Source organism: Danaus plexippus (genome assembly GCF_018135715.1).
Source record: "Danaus plexippus chromosome 18 unlocalized genomic scaffold, MEX_DaPlex mxdp_35, whole genome shotgun sequence".
Taxonomy (NCBI): Eukaryota; Metazoa; Arthropoda; class Insecta; order Lepidoptera; family Nymphalidae; genus Danaus; species Danaus plexippus.
In genome coordinates this window covers 211,922-227,220 of record NW_026869854.1, presented here as the reverse complement: position 1 = coordinate 227,220, position 15,299 = coordinate 211,922, and the positions used below count along the sequence as shown (strand labels likewise).

The window sequence follows — 15,299 nt, the reverse complement described above, 5'->3', positions numbered from 1 at the left end:
TAAAGTGGCGTCTCATTTGAATGCTTTTGCGTTTTATGGACTCCCTTTGTAACATGTAGTGTATATAGGCTTCTTGTTATGCATTTGTTAAAATGTTTGGCTTTACTAAAACTTACTTTAAATAAGTAATTACAGTGTATAAAAGTTTGTTTACGTTGCATTGTCCTATCAACTATCCTCTTATCATTGTTGATCGCGTCAGTAATGTTTTTGTTAAAATTGCGTATAGGAAATAAACAATAAATCTTTTGTATGGCCTCATGTTATGCTTGAATCTTAATCTTGTCGTATCGAAGGGATAGTAGAATCAATTATTACAATACACAATTGCGGTATTAAAATTTATAGGTACACACTTAAATAATTTTTATAATATTTTTCTGATAACTATCATACAGTAAGTGCAGGTTGTAGATATGTGTTAAAATATAAACAAAGAAAAACAAAAACCTCTTATAGCACTTGTATAAGTGAGCATTGCTACCAATATTATTAAAACATTTTATTGTCACAGACTAAATAAAATCAGAGTTTGCTTATTAAGAATGTGTACATTAGTCTCTAAGTCAATAGTTATATATATTGAATGTAGCTTATACTGTAGTGATACTATCTTTTGTTTCTAAAAATATGCTTAATAAAAATTCTTTTTATAATTAATTAATCGTTTTAACTCTCCATACTCTCCATTATAAAAGAATGAACGAAAAAGTTAAACTTTTATGAATTCAAATTAAATTTTTCATAATCTTTTTTTCAATAACTATTATTGCAAAGGACTCATAGTTTTTAAGAAAGCATTTCATTTATTAAGTAATTATAATAATTTTAAAAATGGTATTCAACATTAATTGTGAAATTTAGTTTTTTCTTTAATTTTTTTTTTTTATATTATATGCTTGTACCATTTCCATGCCATGAATTTGTTTCCTAATGATTAAGATCTAATCCCAATATGTTGATGGAATAAAGAACGATTTAAGTTTATTAATGTGGTAGAAATTAGGACTTTGTTGGCACGTTCTTGTTGCAAAATATTGATAAACATTACTTGTATAAAGGGAAAAGTAAAGAAAGAAAGATATGTACAAATCCTATCTTATCTTGACTAAACAAATAATGTTTGAACAAAACAGTAGGTCTGTTTCAAATTTCGTTGGGTGGAGACAGGAGCTCAGATGGTGGAAGAGAGCCTTTTACCCGGCACCTGCATGTTGAATCCGTGGAATGTTCAGAAGTTTTGTGTCGTACATATTGCTTATATTGTCCATATATTTACCTGTATGTAATTGTTTGATAATATCTCGCTCTATTCAATTATAATTATATAAATTGTATGAATTGCTTTCCTAAATTCATAAATTTTTCATATACTTTCTGGAGTTAAAATTTTTATCCATTTGTCTTCATTGCTTGTCAGCGGCAACCTTTGGAATAAAATAAAATGTCCATTTGACAATAGAAACAATTGTAGGTCAACATATGAGACATTTTATAATAGAAAAGTTGATTTTTTTTTGCATAAAAAATATTATTAAACCTATTAAAAATTTCACATATATATTTCTTAAAAAAAAATTTGAAAAATAGTTTGTCTCTTAACTGTTGGTGATTAAATTTCTGAACCAACTTTAAAGTAATTTTGTCTGTGAATAGCTAGTAGATAGGGCATACGATGCATAACATAAGATATATAGAATAACATAACATATGTGGCATAAGGAGATACAAAATACAACATTTGATATGTATAGCTAATTTCATTGCATATTTTTATCACATATATATAATAAATAAACATGCTTTATTTTTATCACACTATTCACTAGTTAATGATTACAAATTTTTTTTCATAAATAATGAACAAAATTTAATTTCTTCCTTTAATTTTTTCCAGTTGAACTTGAATAAAAAATAAAAAAAAAATATTATCTGTAAAAATACATTGTAATATTGTTTAAAATTAAATTACTATAATTATAACTTTATCATAAAATTATAGTATGATTATAAAAGTTTTGATTTTTATGATAACTTTTTTAGTTCATAGATTCCAAACCGATGTTCATACCCTCATTTTAAACGATACGATAACATAGCCAAACTTTTTATACGTGTTTTTTTTTAATGAGCAGTCGTAAAGTTTTGGCGTCCATAAAGGTAATTCAAAATTATACAGAAAACATTAATACTTTATGACCGCAGAAAAAGTGGGTCGTGGATAAATATAGTAAATTAAATGGAGTAACTAAGACACTCGTCACTTTAAGATATTTACTTCATGCATGAAAGAATAGATTTTTTCCAATAAAACATGTAGAGACGCCAAAAATCAGTTTTGTATAGTTATTTAAATAGTAATACAATATACGTATAAAAATAAAATCATCCGAGTAAGGAATAACACGGGTGAATAGCTCAAATCTTAAGTCCCGTGTCGTAATATCCGTCAGATCTCCACCTGCCCGCACTGACACCTGCACGGCAGATGTTCTGTTCCCCGACAGCGAGCCAGCGCTCCACTCCCGGGACACTTAATGCGTTATAACTTAGATATAAATTACATCAGGGCTTGTTAATTACAAGCCGCCGTCCAAGTTATTAGGTATATTTTTAATTGACAATATGTCTGTATGCTTTTTGTAGACACGAACCATGTCTTAGTCATCCCGGCGGTTTTGCAATTACAATAAATTATTCAATGAAGTTAACCCCTGTTTCCCTGGCCCCTCGGCACGCGCCAAGCCTATTACCCGATACATTTAAGACGCCAACTCGGTCCCATGATTCCTATATTAGAGGGTATGCCGACTTTATTGGTGGAGTAACCGGGAGGTCAACCCTCCATTGCATCGCGCACGCACGATGTCGACATATACGAGGTCGTTGACCTCCCTTCGTTTGGCCTTATAGAGTGCACTGCGAAGTGCCAAATTCAGGTTTTAAGGACGACTATAAATACTGAGGAATTAAAGCTTTTTAATGGTTATCTGTGTACCGGACCTTTGCTTCGCAAGCTCTTTAGTAAAACTTAGTAGATATAAAAAAAATAACTATAAAACGGAAAACATTACAACGTTATTGTATTTTTTTAATCCTTGGAAAAGCGTGTACGTATTACGGACAAGGTTTCGTTGTAGGTTATTATTGGATCGCGTGTGAAGTACGCGTTATATTCTTTAAAATCGTTACGTATCCACTTTTTAAGAAATTTTTAATTTAATTACTTAGTTCGATGAGCGACCGATTCCTTTTGGTATACAAAAAATATATATTAATATTATAAATATTTAACATTAATTTCAAACTGTTTGTATTATATATTTTATAATGTCCAGTGAGTGTTGAATATCGAGACAGTAAATTAAATATGCAAATATTTTTCATTCAAATATTAAACTTATTTTAGAAGTTCTGAAACAATTATACTAATAGCTATATTGTATGTCCATAATATAGAAATTTAGGTTCAAAATTGAATTTTTTTAAATGTTTTATTTACGGAATATTTACTTAAACTGTATTTTTTTATGACGTCATAGCTATAAGTCTATCTTTTTTTTTCAAAGATTCGTTTCACGCTTCATGTGATTCGCTTCGTTTCTGCATTAATTTCCGGCGATCGGATAAAAATCTAACTGCCGGCTACGGCACTTGATTTTTTTTTTCAGATTTTAGTTCAATCTACACGCGGGTTTATTGCTTTATCTGTGACTAACGAAATATCTCTTATAATTACGGCAACTTTTCGTTTGAGTTCGTTGCTAAACGATAAAACTGAAATCAGAAAAAAACTAGGAACAATTTTTACTAACGTTTACTAATTAATTTTACTTTTTACGTTAAAGAATTCAGGCTTTTTTTGTTCCAAGAAAAGTAGAGGCGATTCTGATTTGTAGTTGATTAAATTTAGTGTACTTGTACTTAACATTATTTTGTGTTAATCGAAGGTTATATTAATCCATATTTATATTTCTTGCAATAAACAGAATAGTTCGAAAGATTTCTTCAAAATTATCTACGTAATTTACTACTATACTTGCAACGAGTGGAGCAAATTGAAAACGGATTTTTTAAGTTCAGTGAACTAACTTTTCATCGCTTAATAAATAAATTAATAATAAAAATTACAATAAATATGTTACTAGGCCATAAATAAAATATAAGTATGCTAAGGAACCAGGAATAAAATTAATTTTACAGTACATCTATATATAATACAAACATGTTTTTATACAAAATTTCTTAAAATTAATCTATTACGAAGTATTAAACAGGTGATCTTGTAAAGCAGTTCATTAATGTTATTTATCCTTAAGTACAAAGTTCCCTCGGTCTCGATACTTCACTATCGAATGGGTGACCGTCTGTGGTTAAACTTTACTGCTTTCTAATGCCCGGTCTAGAAAGGGTTCTCACGTAGAAAGCACTGTAACTATAATTGATATATATCATTGTTATTATTAGTTAGATTTTGTCATATTATATTGAAGTTGAAAAAATTTGTTTCATTTTATACATACGTAAAATACGTTTATAGAACAAAATGCAATAAAATTATATGTTCGAATACAAAACTATTTGACCCGTTACATTTAAATTTATTTTAAGTCCTACAAAATCTTAGGCATCCTTTTTACGTGTTTTGGAAATAAGGAACGAATGAAATAATAAAATGCATTAATAATTTATATTTTGTATTAAGAATCGGGATGTATAAATTGTCCTAAAATACTAAAAGAATAATGCCACGTAATTGTTTAATAGTGACTTAATCATTAACTGTTGTCGTCTCACATAGAAAGTTGGGTCGACTAAATCGAGCCTACATCGTGACCGTGCGAAACTATAACCGCACTAAGGTTTTGTTTTGAGCGTTTGTGTAATTTAGCAGTGACTATGAGTGTATGACTTAGATCTAGTTATTGTATAGACTGTGGTCATAGTGTTTCCATTAAGACGTATTAATGTTTTAAGAAACGACGTAATGTTTTAAGAAAGCAGCTGTTATCAAATATTAATATTGTCTTTGCAACACTTCCATTGTATTCAATATAATAACAATTTAAATAGTAATTTATTTTGACATTTGTAATTTTCCAATTGATGGAACGATTATGACTTATGAGGTTATATTAAACACGAAGATTCTTATCAACTATGTATCCTGATGATGTGATGTCTTTTTCTTCCGTACAAATTTTGGTCTCAGTACTACAACAAACCAGATATTATTTTATGAAATTTTATGATTGCTTTATAAAAAAAAATGTTTGTTCAGAGCTGTGCAATGTGCATGTATAACCTCATGCTATCATATAAGTCGATACATAACTTCAAAGTATGAAAACCGTCCAGATGTCTATTCGTGCGCTAGTGATGTGCGGACATACCCAAGTAACTTTTATAATATGTTTATGTGAAGCTTCAATTCGTTACAACCGCGCCCGAGCACGCTTGCACCGATGACTCAATATATTCCTAACACGTAGGCGTTATTTAACGTAAACTTCCGTTGTTCGTACAGCCGTGGGCTTCCACGGAGCGGACGCTGGGCGACATCGCAGCCTACTGATTCATTAAAATACCGAGAATTGGTATCATATAATTACTGGAAATTTGTACTGTACACGTACAACGTAAGAGGGATCAAGACATATTGGACAACTATGACATACATATAGCTTGATTTAATTGTTTGAAATACGTATCTCTATAGTATATAAATAATATATGAATTATATCTATCTCATACAAGAAACCATACTATATAAATTATATTAAGAAACATTATATATTATATTATGTATGTATATTTCAAATTTATTATTTTACGAAGTTTCTAAATTTTTCACTACATAACATTCGTATACAGAACTAGTTATTATGTTCATAATATTTAAACATGTGCCTAACAGAAAGTGGTTTAAGGTATTCATCTTTAAACGAAACAAACAATGGTATTGTTAATTATTTAACCCGGAATTAATTATAATCTTGATGAAGACCATTCCGTGATGGACGTGTAAAATGTTATTGCAATCACAATTAAATTGCAGACGAAGTCGAGACTAGGAAGCAGATGTAATTAAAAGCAGACATGTAAATGGAGTAGATTGCTGTCGTCACGAGATACCTTACGGCGGTGACGTCATGACTGATTGATGCCCGGGATCGTTAAAAAGATATGTCCGCGGATTCTATCATTATCGGACACGGAAACGGATCTTAACTTAGTCGTTAAATCTCTATCCTTAGGATATATTTCGTTTTGCTTTGTTAATTTTTCGTTTAATATTTTTGAGTTTTGCTTTGGTAACTGATGAACTATTTAGATTTTCATTTATACATTGAGAATTAATCATTGTAGTTGGTACATGAAGCGAAAACTTTGTATCCTGTTATAAGAGAATTTAACACTACTCAAAGTTTATATGCTCAGGAAATATGCACATGAAATGCACGTGGCTATTATTTATATAGAGTTTATCATTACATTATTTAATATAAACATTACATATATGTACTACAACGTCATCAGTGAAACGTATCGGTGAAAATTAGTCAATGTGTTTAGTGACTAAATGTGAAATAGAATGGCATTTCTACTCTACTATAGTACTTGAAATAATCAATAAATTATGATCGAGTATCAAACGTCCCCAGATATCTGGTACGGGAAAGTATTCCAAACGAAACGCCAAGAAAAAAAAAACTACGCATTTTTAACTACGAATATTTAATAATTCAATATTACTGGTAACGTAATGGTACCACGAATTAAGGTAGTAATATTTAATTGATTTGTAGTTAAATAATTTGTGTTAGCAGAATATTATACGGTTCCCATAACTGATACGATAAATCATATAAGCCTATAAGGCAAATGGTCACCGATAACACTACCTACTTACCTAGTACGAATATAACACGTAGTTGTAACTTGGTTAATATGCAGAAGGTTGTCAATTGTTACGTTTCATTTCCTATTGACACAAGATGATTACGGCTTAATATGTTATAGCATTCTGAGTTGCAATCATTTTGAACTATGAAATATATTGTGAATAGCAATTTTTATTAAATCTGTATTATAATTTGTGCTGTCATATATGAGGTGTGTAACAGAACTAAAAATTCGTCTCATAAGAATTATACATTAGTGAAGATCGCTGAATTGATATCAAACACACTTACTCTACAATATATTACTTTGTTTGTATACATGTATAAATACGATTGGAAAGTATTACTTACAATAGTTTAAGTAGCATTATATTCTATTGAAACTTAAAATTGAAAACGATAACAAAAAAACCGAGTCCGCCGACAAAGAGACTACGGAATAAAAGACAATTTTGTAGAGTAGCGCCTAAGAGAGGGACCGAGCGAGTTCTGACCCTTTGCCAAGATTCACGGGGATTCAAATAAAGCTTTTTATACCAGCGCTTAAAGAAATTCCAAGCTCACGTTTAATCAAAACCAAGCGCTTATATTCTTTTGTTCTTTTAATTTTAAATATCCCCGTCCGTCTGCGGCGGGGTAGCCCAGTTATTTATGCCGCTTTGTACTTAAAGATCAGATAAGTGGATGTATGTATTTAGAGTTTGTATGACCCAGTTGTTGACTGAGTGCAGTCACGGACATATCTTATCTTATACGATCGATAAACCACTTAGAGAACTCATTCGCTATACCAGTCATTCAATTTGATCGCCGTACATATATTTATTTACTTTGATATGAAGTTCCTTTAGACCTTCGTGTTTATTGTAATAGCTGCCCTTGCAACAGGATTTTTTGTAAAAATATCAGGAATATGAATAGTTTCGATCGTGTTATTGAAATTTTAAAATTATCATTTCTCTAAAATAAATGTCTACAATTGGTGAAAATTGGCATTTGTTATATTTAAAAGAAAGAAATATATGTACATAATTGCAGCATATCTCACAATTTTTATTAAATAATAATAATGTCGGTACCAAAACTAAATATATATATTTAATTATATTAATTTACAGGTTTGATATATTACCTGTAAATTAATTTAGTAAATAATACTCGATAAGTTTCTATTACGAATCTCGTGATAACGAAAACTATTTAGTATCACTTTACGTTACTATATAAATGTAATAAAATATATATACATATACATCTTTGTATATAATATGGTAACGTGAAATTAGCTTTCAATAATCATAAGTTTCATTATCTGTGTTTTTTCAATGTATAGAAGAAAAAAATGCATTATTTTTTTTGTCTATAAACGATAACTGACATATGAATGTTACCCACTGTAGTTCGTCAAAGCTGTGTGGTGTTACCGCCATTAATGCTGGTAGGTCTGATTCGTAGCATGTGGCAATCTTATCTCAAGCGACCCCCATGGGATGATGGAGTTATATTACGCCTCTATGTACAGTGTAAATAAACATGTTAAATGTAATTAAAAATGGCTCATATTATATGTACACTGATTCTAGTTAATACAAACATATATATATATATATATATTATATACCTGTGTCAAAAATACTCAGAAGTTATTAGATAAATTGGCACCTTAGTTTAAGCTTTTAGTAAATGCTATACATAAAACAAATCAAATTTTATCAAACACAGAAATTTACAGAATATTGAAAACATTACAATACACGGCTTACTTCGCCAGTTCTTTGTTCTATTTTTGTAATAAAGAAATTATATAATTTTTATTTTCATATGATATTTCTGTCACAAGGAGTATTTCTTCCGTAATAGGGAACTTATCACGGTTCAATTTAGTTGACCCGCGGGTCGGGGGTCACGGCTAACGATATCTTTAATAAATGCGCAATTAGCGAGATGGTCTATAATTATATTTGATGTAATTTCTCTAATGGTATTCAATAATTTCTATTTTCGATTTTGTACGTGAATGCACGTCGATGTCCGGCTGTAATCTAATAATCTTGAATGTTGACCCAGAGCTGTTTCAAACCAGTTCTCTTAATGATAGACTTGACCTATGATCAAGATTTTGGTTGTATCAACTGTGGGTAGCGTTTATACGGTACGGGCGGACACGTAGAATATGATATACGACTTCCTCGGTAACTTGAGCATTCCGTTAGTATTCTTAGCCTTTCTTTTATTTTTTTTATAAAACATTGGAATATTCAATTGTTTTGTTTGTGACATTTGCTTTTTGTACTATTATAAGAAATTATTTTCAGTGCTCGCTTTATGAAATAATATTCTTACATATTTTAATCTTTAGGTCCTTTGGTCTTTAGGTCCTTGGTCTCGAATTACGCATGCTTTAAAAATAACTTTAATTTCATAACTAAATTTTGTACTTTTAGACTTAATGCAAACATGCACTTAAAATTTTGTATATAAGTTTTACTTTGTAATATTTATATAAGTTTATAATTATGTATATTCAATAACTCTATATTATTCTCCACTATTCCTTTCTCATTTTATTGTTTTGATTTCCATTAAGCCTGTCTGTGAAGGAGTTCTTGTTGGAATAACAAAACCGTTGTGTATGCTCTCTGTCCCTTTTATTTTTTTTATTATTAAAAGTGTTAATTATATTGTATTTTAATTATTTATGTTAACGTAATAATGATTTGTTTCAGTTCTGCGGACAGTGCGGACTCACCGATACTAGAGGAGGCTGGGGAGAGCGGCTCCGAACAGAAGCCGAAACCTCTCGTTAAATACGGGGAGCTGGTTATACTAGGGTGAGTATTTTGCTTGTTTATTACTCGTTTGTTATATATAAAGGAAATCAAAACTTACTTCAAAAGAAATTAGTGACTGAAGTAAAAATATATATAAAATTCCATGCCACAGTACCTCACATTCTTTGCTACGTTTTTTGGTGAACTCCTGTCATTTAAATTTGGTCTTCGAGTAGATTTAACTTCACGAAGGACATGGCTACTTTAAGCTCGATACCTAAGCAGGCGGGTCGATCCGCGCGACAGTCAGTAGTCAACAGATACGTTCAAAATCGCATAACATACTGTTCAGCCGACACGTAGCTTTGTACCGATCCACAACCAATATGTATTTTCCTCTATAAATTTTAATGTATCCATATAATGTGAACGATCTGTCTCAAGGTCCAAGCACTATTCTGGTAACTCGTCCGTCGGACGCATGTTTGTAAACTCCTCGTGTATAAGGGATGGATCTGAACTATTGTTTACGTTTCTCGTCCGCTTCAACCTCATTACCGAAATGTACAACGTACTTATACAAGATTCAAGCGTCATACATCTCCTTTGTTCTGTTTTATTAGGATCTCTTTATATTAAAATTATGAGCGAACAGTTTAGCTTGTAACATTATGCTCTAATTATTCTATTAGCATTACAAAAACTATTTCATAATTACAAAACATTCATATAATGTCTACATAATGACAGTAAGACGACCTCACTACGTTGTAGATTTTAAATTCAATGAAAATAAGCTTTTAAAATATAAATATATGTAAGAATATATTTATTATTAAACGGGTGTAGTTTCTTGTATTCTTAATACATTCTGTTAATGAAGTTTTAAAATGGTTCTCTCTGTGTCACAGTGTGATTATAAAAATAAATAAATATTATAAAGGCGTAAGTTTTGTGAGGTCGCATGTCTGTACTCTGTATGTACGTAGGTATCGATGTTTGTTTTTCTTTTACGGAAAGTAGATTTTGATGAAACTTTGGAGTAATATAATTCTAGCATCAGTATAAGACAAAGTTTATAATTTATTTACATTTGTTTTATATATCAACTGTGACCCGCGGGAATAAGTGTGTTTCTTAATAAACGTTTTCATTTAATTATTTTCAATGTACTAAAACATGGTTCAAACATGTATAAAACACATTAATGACACTCAATACAGTCATATTTCAAAGTACTTGACTGTATTTTACATGTAAATGAATATTTGCAAAAATATATTGTGATGCAACAGTCAATATATCAATTTATATATTTAAACAGTTCTCCCACATATTATTATATTCCTGCTCCTAAAGAGTATATAAATCGTATTGCACGCTTTTTGTATTATTCTATTACTTTAGTACACTTGTACTCTGTGGCGGCATTTAAACGTGTCCAATATGTAGATGTCACTGCCAACACTGAGCATAATTACTTAGTCCACGTGAACGAAGTCGCAGACTAGTTATGTATATTTTTCGAATGAATGTTTGCAATAAAATTTTAATGCGTGCAACTTTTAACTTCGCAATATCATTATTATTATTTTTTTCACCGACTTCTTTTTTATTGATAATCGAACAAAAATAGTGCGTATTGAATGTTCCAGCTCGGTACCAGCTCCGGCTTCTAGGGTTATACAATACAAGGGTTATACAAAGAATTGTAAAAAATATAAAATAGCCTATTTAATTTTGAGAATTATTAAACTTATATTATGATAACTTTCAAATCATCCGCCGTATTTAAATGATTTAAAAAGTTATTTACAGATACTGATGTAGGATTGAAAACGATGTAATTTATTTTGATAAGACTTAATACCGTATAACGCTATAGGAATGCCAATTTTTTTAAGTTGTTAAAAGGGTATAGCATGTTATCGGTATAAAGGTATAGACATATGCCACCGCGGACTGTTTTGTAGACCTATATAGAATACACAATTCCCCCATATATTATTTTCTTACATCTCAAATATTTTAGGCAGTGTTTTCGTTAAAGGTTTCAGACGGCTTAAGTTTTTACCGACATCTTTAACAAATATCGTTAATGTACACACAAGTAAATACAAAAACTTAACTAATTACATACTAAAACCCTCCTCGAGAATCACCCTATCGAGTGGTGATAACTGTTTGATAATCGGTGCAGTAGTTTTTCCGTTTATCGCGAACAGACAGACAGACAGACAGACGCGGCGAGGGACTTCGTTTTATAATATGTATTGGTATTGATATATACGTATTAACATATATAATGTTTAAATTTTATAATATTGATACAATTGTCTAATTAATTACAATATTTCTAAAGAATTTAAATGACTGAACTAATTACTCCTTTATTAAAATGTATGTCTTAATCATTGGAAAATATATGTGATGCGTTTTTATTTACTTAATAAAAAAACACTTTTACTTTAGTTAAAATCTCACAAGAAACCAAGTCACGTGTGGCTAACTCACATATATTGTACATATAGATGGGAGTCCTGACAAATTTTTGTTAAAACTTTTCAATTCTCCTTTTGAATTTACCGTATTTAAGACTGTATGTCTGTTTTTTTTTGATTCAACAGGAATATGTATAAAAAAACACGTCTATAAAATTTCCATGACACAAAATCATTATAAAACTATTACAATAAAATTAAAAACAAATTACAGAGTCATAAGTTCTTAATAACCCGAGGTGTGTGTATATACACACGAGTATATCTCCTAAATCTACCATTTTTTTCTATCATACATACGTATCGCAAACAAGAATTAATCAATAACTTAAGTGAAATCATTATCGTTATGATTAATATTTTAAAAAAGTTTTTCAAATATAAAAACATTTTTTTTTTATATTTTATTTTACCTTTATTTCCTTATTACGTGCCTAAATCAAGGCTATTTTGCATTTCTTTTTATTCTGTTTGTATATTTATAGTAATATTATTTTATGATATATATATATATATATATTACTTTTTAATATTTTTATACATATTGACATAATCTATTTCATTCAATTCGTTTGATATTCGGTATATAAGACTAGACGGAAAAAATGTTCGCGGTAATAATAACAATTACAAACTGATAGTTAACAAAAAATATTCTGAAAAAATCCCATCTCCATTTACCGTAATGATGATGAAGAATTTCGTAGAATTTTTTGACAAGCCCTGTAGATATTGTTAGTGGGGTTTGAACGCAATCGTAACATTTCGTTAATGACTTTTTCGAATCGGTTTTCCCGCCTAATACTTCCCCCTCACTATTGAAAAAGATAAATAAATATAATTTTATTTATTCAACGCCACAGAACATATTGATTTGGTTTTCCCATTGTTTTAATTGTTCTCAATTATATATGTACTTAATGCTAGTATTATATTTATAATATGGTTTATTAAGATAAAAAATATATATATTATCAACTAAAAATTACGTATTTCGTTTATATTGGTTAGCGTGGTTGTAAATCGATTAGTGAAGACAGAGTATGGATTTAAATGAAACTAATATTTTTCGGATAAACTACGTGTGATTTATTATATTTTTTTTTAAACTACGTACTCCCGCCGTTTCGGTTACTTTTCAGCAAAAAAAAAACACACGTGTAGGTTATCCGAAAAATATTAGTTTCATTTAAATGAATAAAACTCGCGAAAATCTTAGATCTCATTATTCAGAGTATGGATATTTACTTAGTTACTTCTAACACCTCCGTCTGTATTGATCTATAATGATTTTACGTAACTTTAAAGTTACCTTTATATCGATTTATATGATTAATTGTAACAAACATACATACAAACTCTTATCCTTATATCTAAAATATATATCTGTTTCATTATACTTAACCCGTAAGGCAAGGATACATATTAATTTATTTTAAGCTTAATCATATGTAGTAATGACTAACAAGAAAAAATGTCGGAGTAGCGTGCTGTGTCGTGTGATGATATGGGGAATTTACAACTTACTCATCACAGCTGAATATCTCTGAATCCAAAATTTTATCGGCCATTTATTACGTGGCGTTTGTTCCAATTTTAAATAGCTCTATTATATTTCACATAAAACATGTACGTTCTTCTCTTTTTTTTACCTTAATTTTTTTTTATATGCTTTATTATGTCCTGGCTCGTTTGTATCGCGATATCACTTGCAAGAAACACGTTTTGTGTAACAAAGTCTCATGTTACGTACGGAATAACTGTATTATAATTCTATCAGAATAGATGAAAGGACTTCAATCCCTTTAAGTAGAACATAAATTTTGTTTGTAGGTGCCGGCGACCTTGAACGGCTTCCAAAAATATTGTCGTCTTTTACACAACCTCTCATTCTTTTAAGGAGCTATTTGTATGTCGCCTTAACTGCAACACAAATTATTTTCTACTATCATTATATATATGTAATTTTTTGGTAATGTTCGTATGTACGTGTGTTCGGATTATTACTAAGCAAAAACATTTCAACATTTATTTGAAGAAATCACATATATGTTTTTTTCAACAATAACGATAGATAATAATTTAAATATTTAATATTTTATTCATATTTAAATTCGTACTTGTAACTTTACTTCACTTGGTGGTTAGTCTTAATTACTAAATAAGTATTTTTTATTATTCTCGTATCCAGAATAGAAATAATTTTAAATTAAGCCTATACATAAACCATCAAGAAAAAAATAAATTTAAATTGACCCATTATCTTAAACGAAACAAATCGACTTAAATGAATCGAGAAAAACTTGTTTCTTCTTCTAACTTAAATTATTACGATAACTGTTTTAAATAATTGTTAATAAAATACAAAAAAAATCTTTCCTTGCTCTTTCGCTTCAAAGCTGACAAAAAATTAACGTGTTGTTCTGTTTAAGGTCTCTAAAACGTACATCACACTTTTTTTGCTCCAAGCTACGACCAGTTCTTTTGTATAACCACAGGGTAGAGTACTGGTTCTGTGGATACCGTGATGTGATCCAGGATATCCTTTTACATAAAAGGCGATAGTTCTAGTACTTGAACTTATGCTAATTACAAATACATGCATAGTTGTCTGTAGTGGTCTGTAGTCATATTTATGTACGAGAAAGTCTGTGTATATATATAATTTTAACTTCCTTAAACATTTGTAAAAAGCTAAAGGGTATGTGGTTTCATTTAATATTTGGCCACTATCGTTTGTTTTTATTAATATGAGTACGTTTGTACGCATTATTTACATGGCAGACGTCAGTTAGCTCGGGTCGTTTACACTAAACAGTAGGTATAGCACGAATTAAGGAAGAAGCATCGATACGGAAGAAACACAAAGGAGTCAATGACATCAGCACACGTTATTAAGTGGTTTTTATATAGTCTGTGTTTAAGATGACAGAGAGATAACAAATAATCTTTAGTTTTCATTATATACACGTTTCCGTAACACGACAGATCTTATAAGTTACTTTATTTAATAAAATCATTTTAAGAACCATTCCATTATATATAACTTGAATCGTCTATTAATTGCTGTGTGTTAGTGCAGGAATTGGATCGTTATTCTATATAAGCTGTTTATTATATA

At 29.8% G+C, this 15,299-nt stretch overlaps 1 protein-coding gene across 1 annotated transcript in view; it reads left to right on the top strand.

Moving 5' to 3' along the window:
* LOC116772873 (protein pellino) overlaps nucleotides 1-15,299 on the top strand; it is a 37,477-nt gene that overhangs the window by 523 nt on the left and 21,655 nt on the right. The window contains exon 2 of the mRNA XM_032665176.2: nucleotides 9,633-9,737. Coding sequence (XP_032521067.1) covers nucleotides 9,633-9,737 — 105 coding nt within the window. The remainder of the gene's footprint in view (nucleotides 1-9,632; nucleotides 9,738-15,299) is intronic.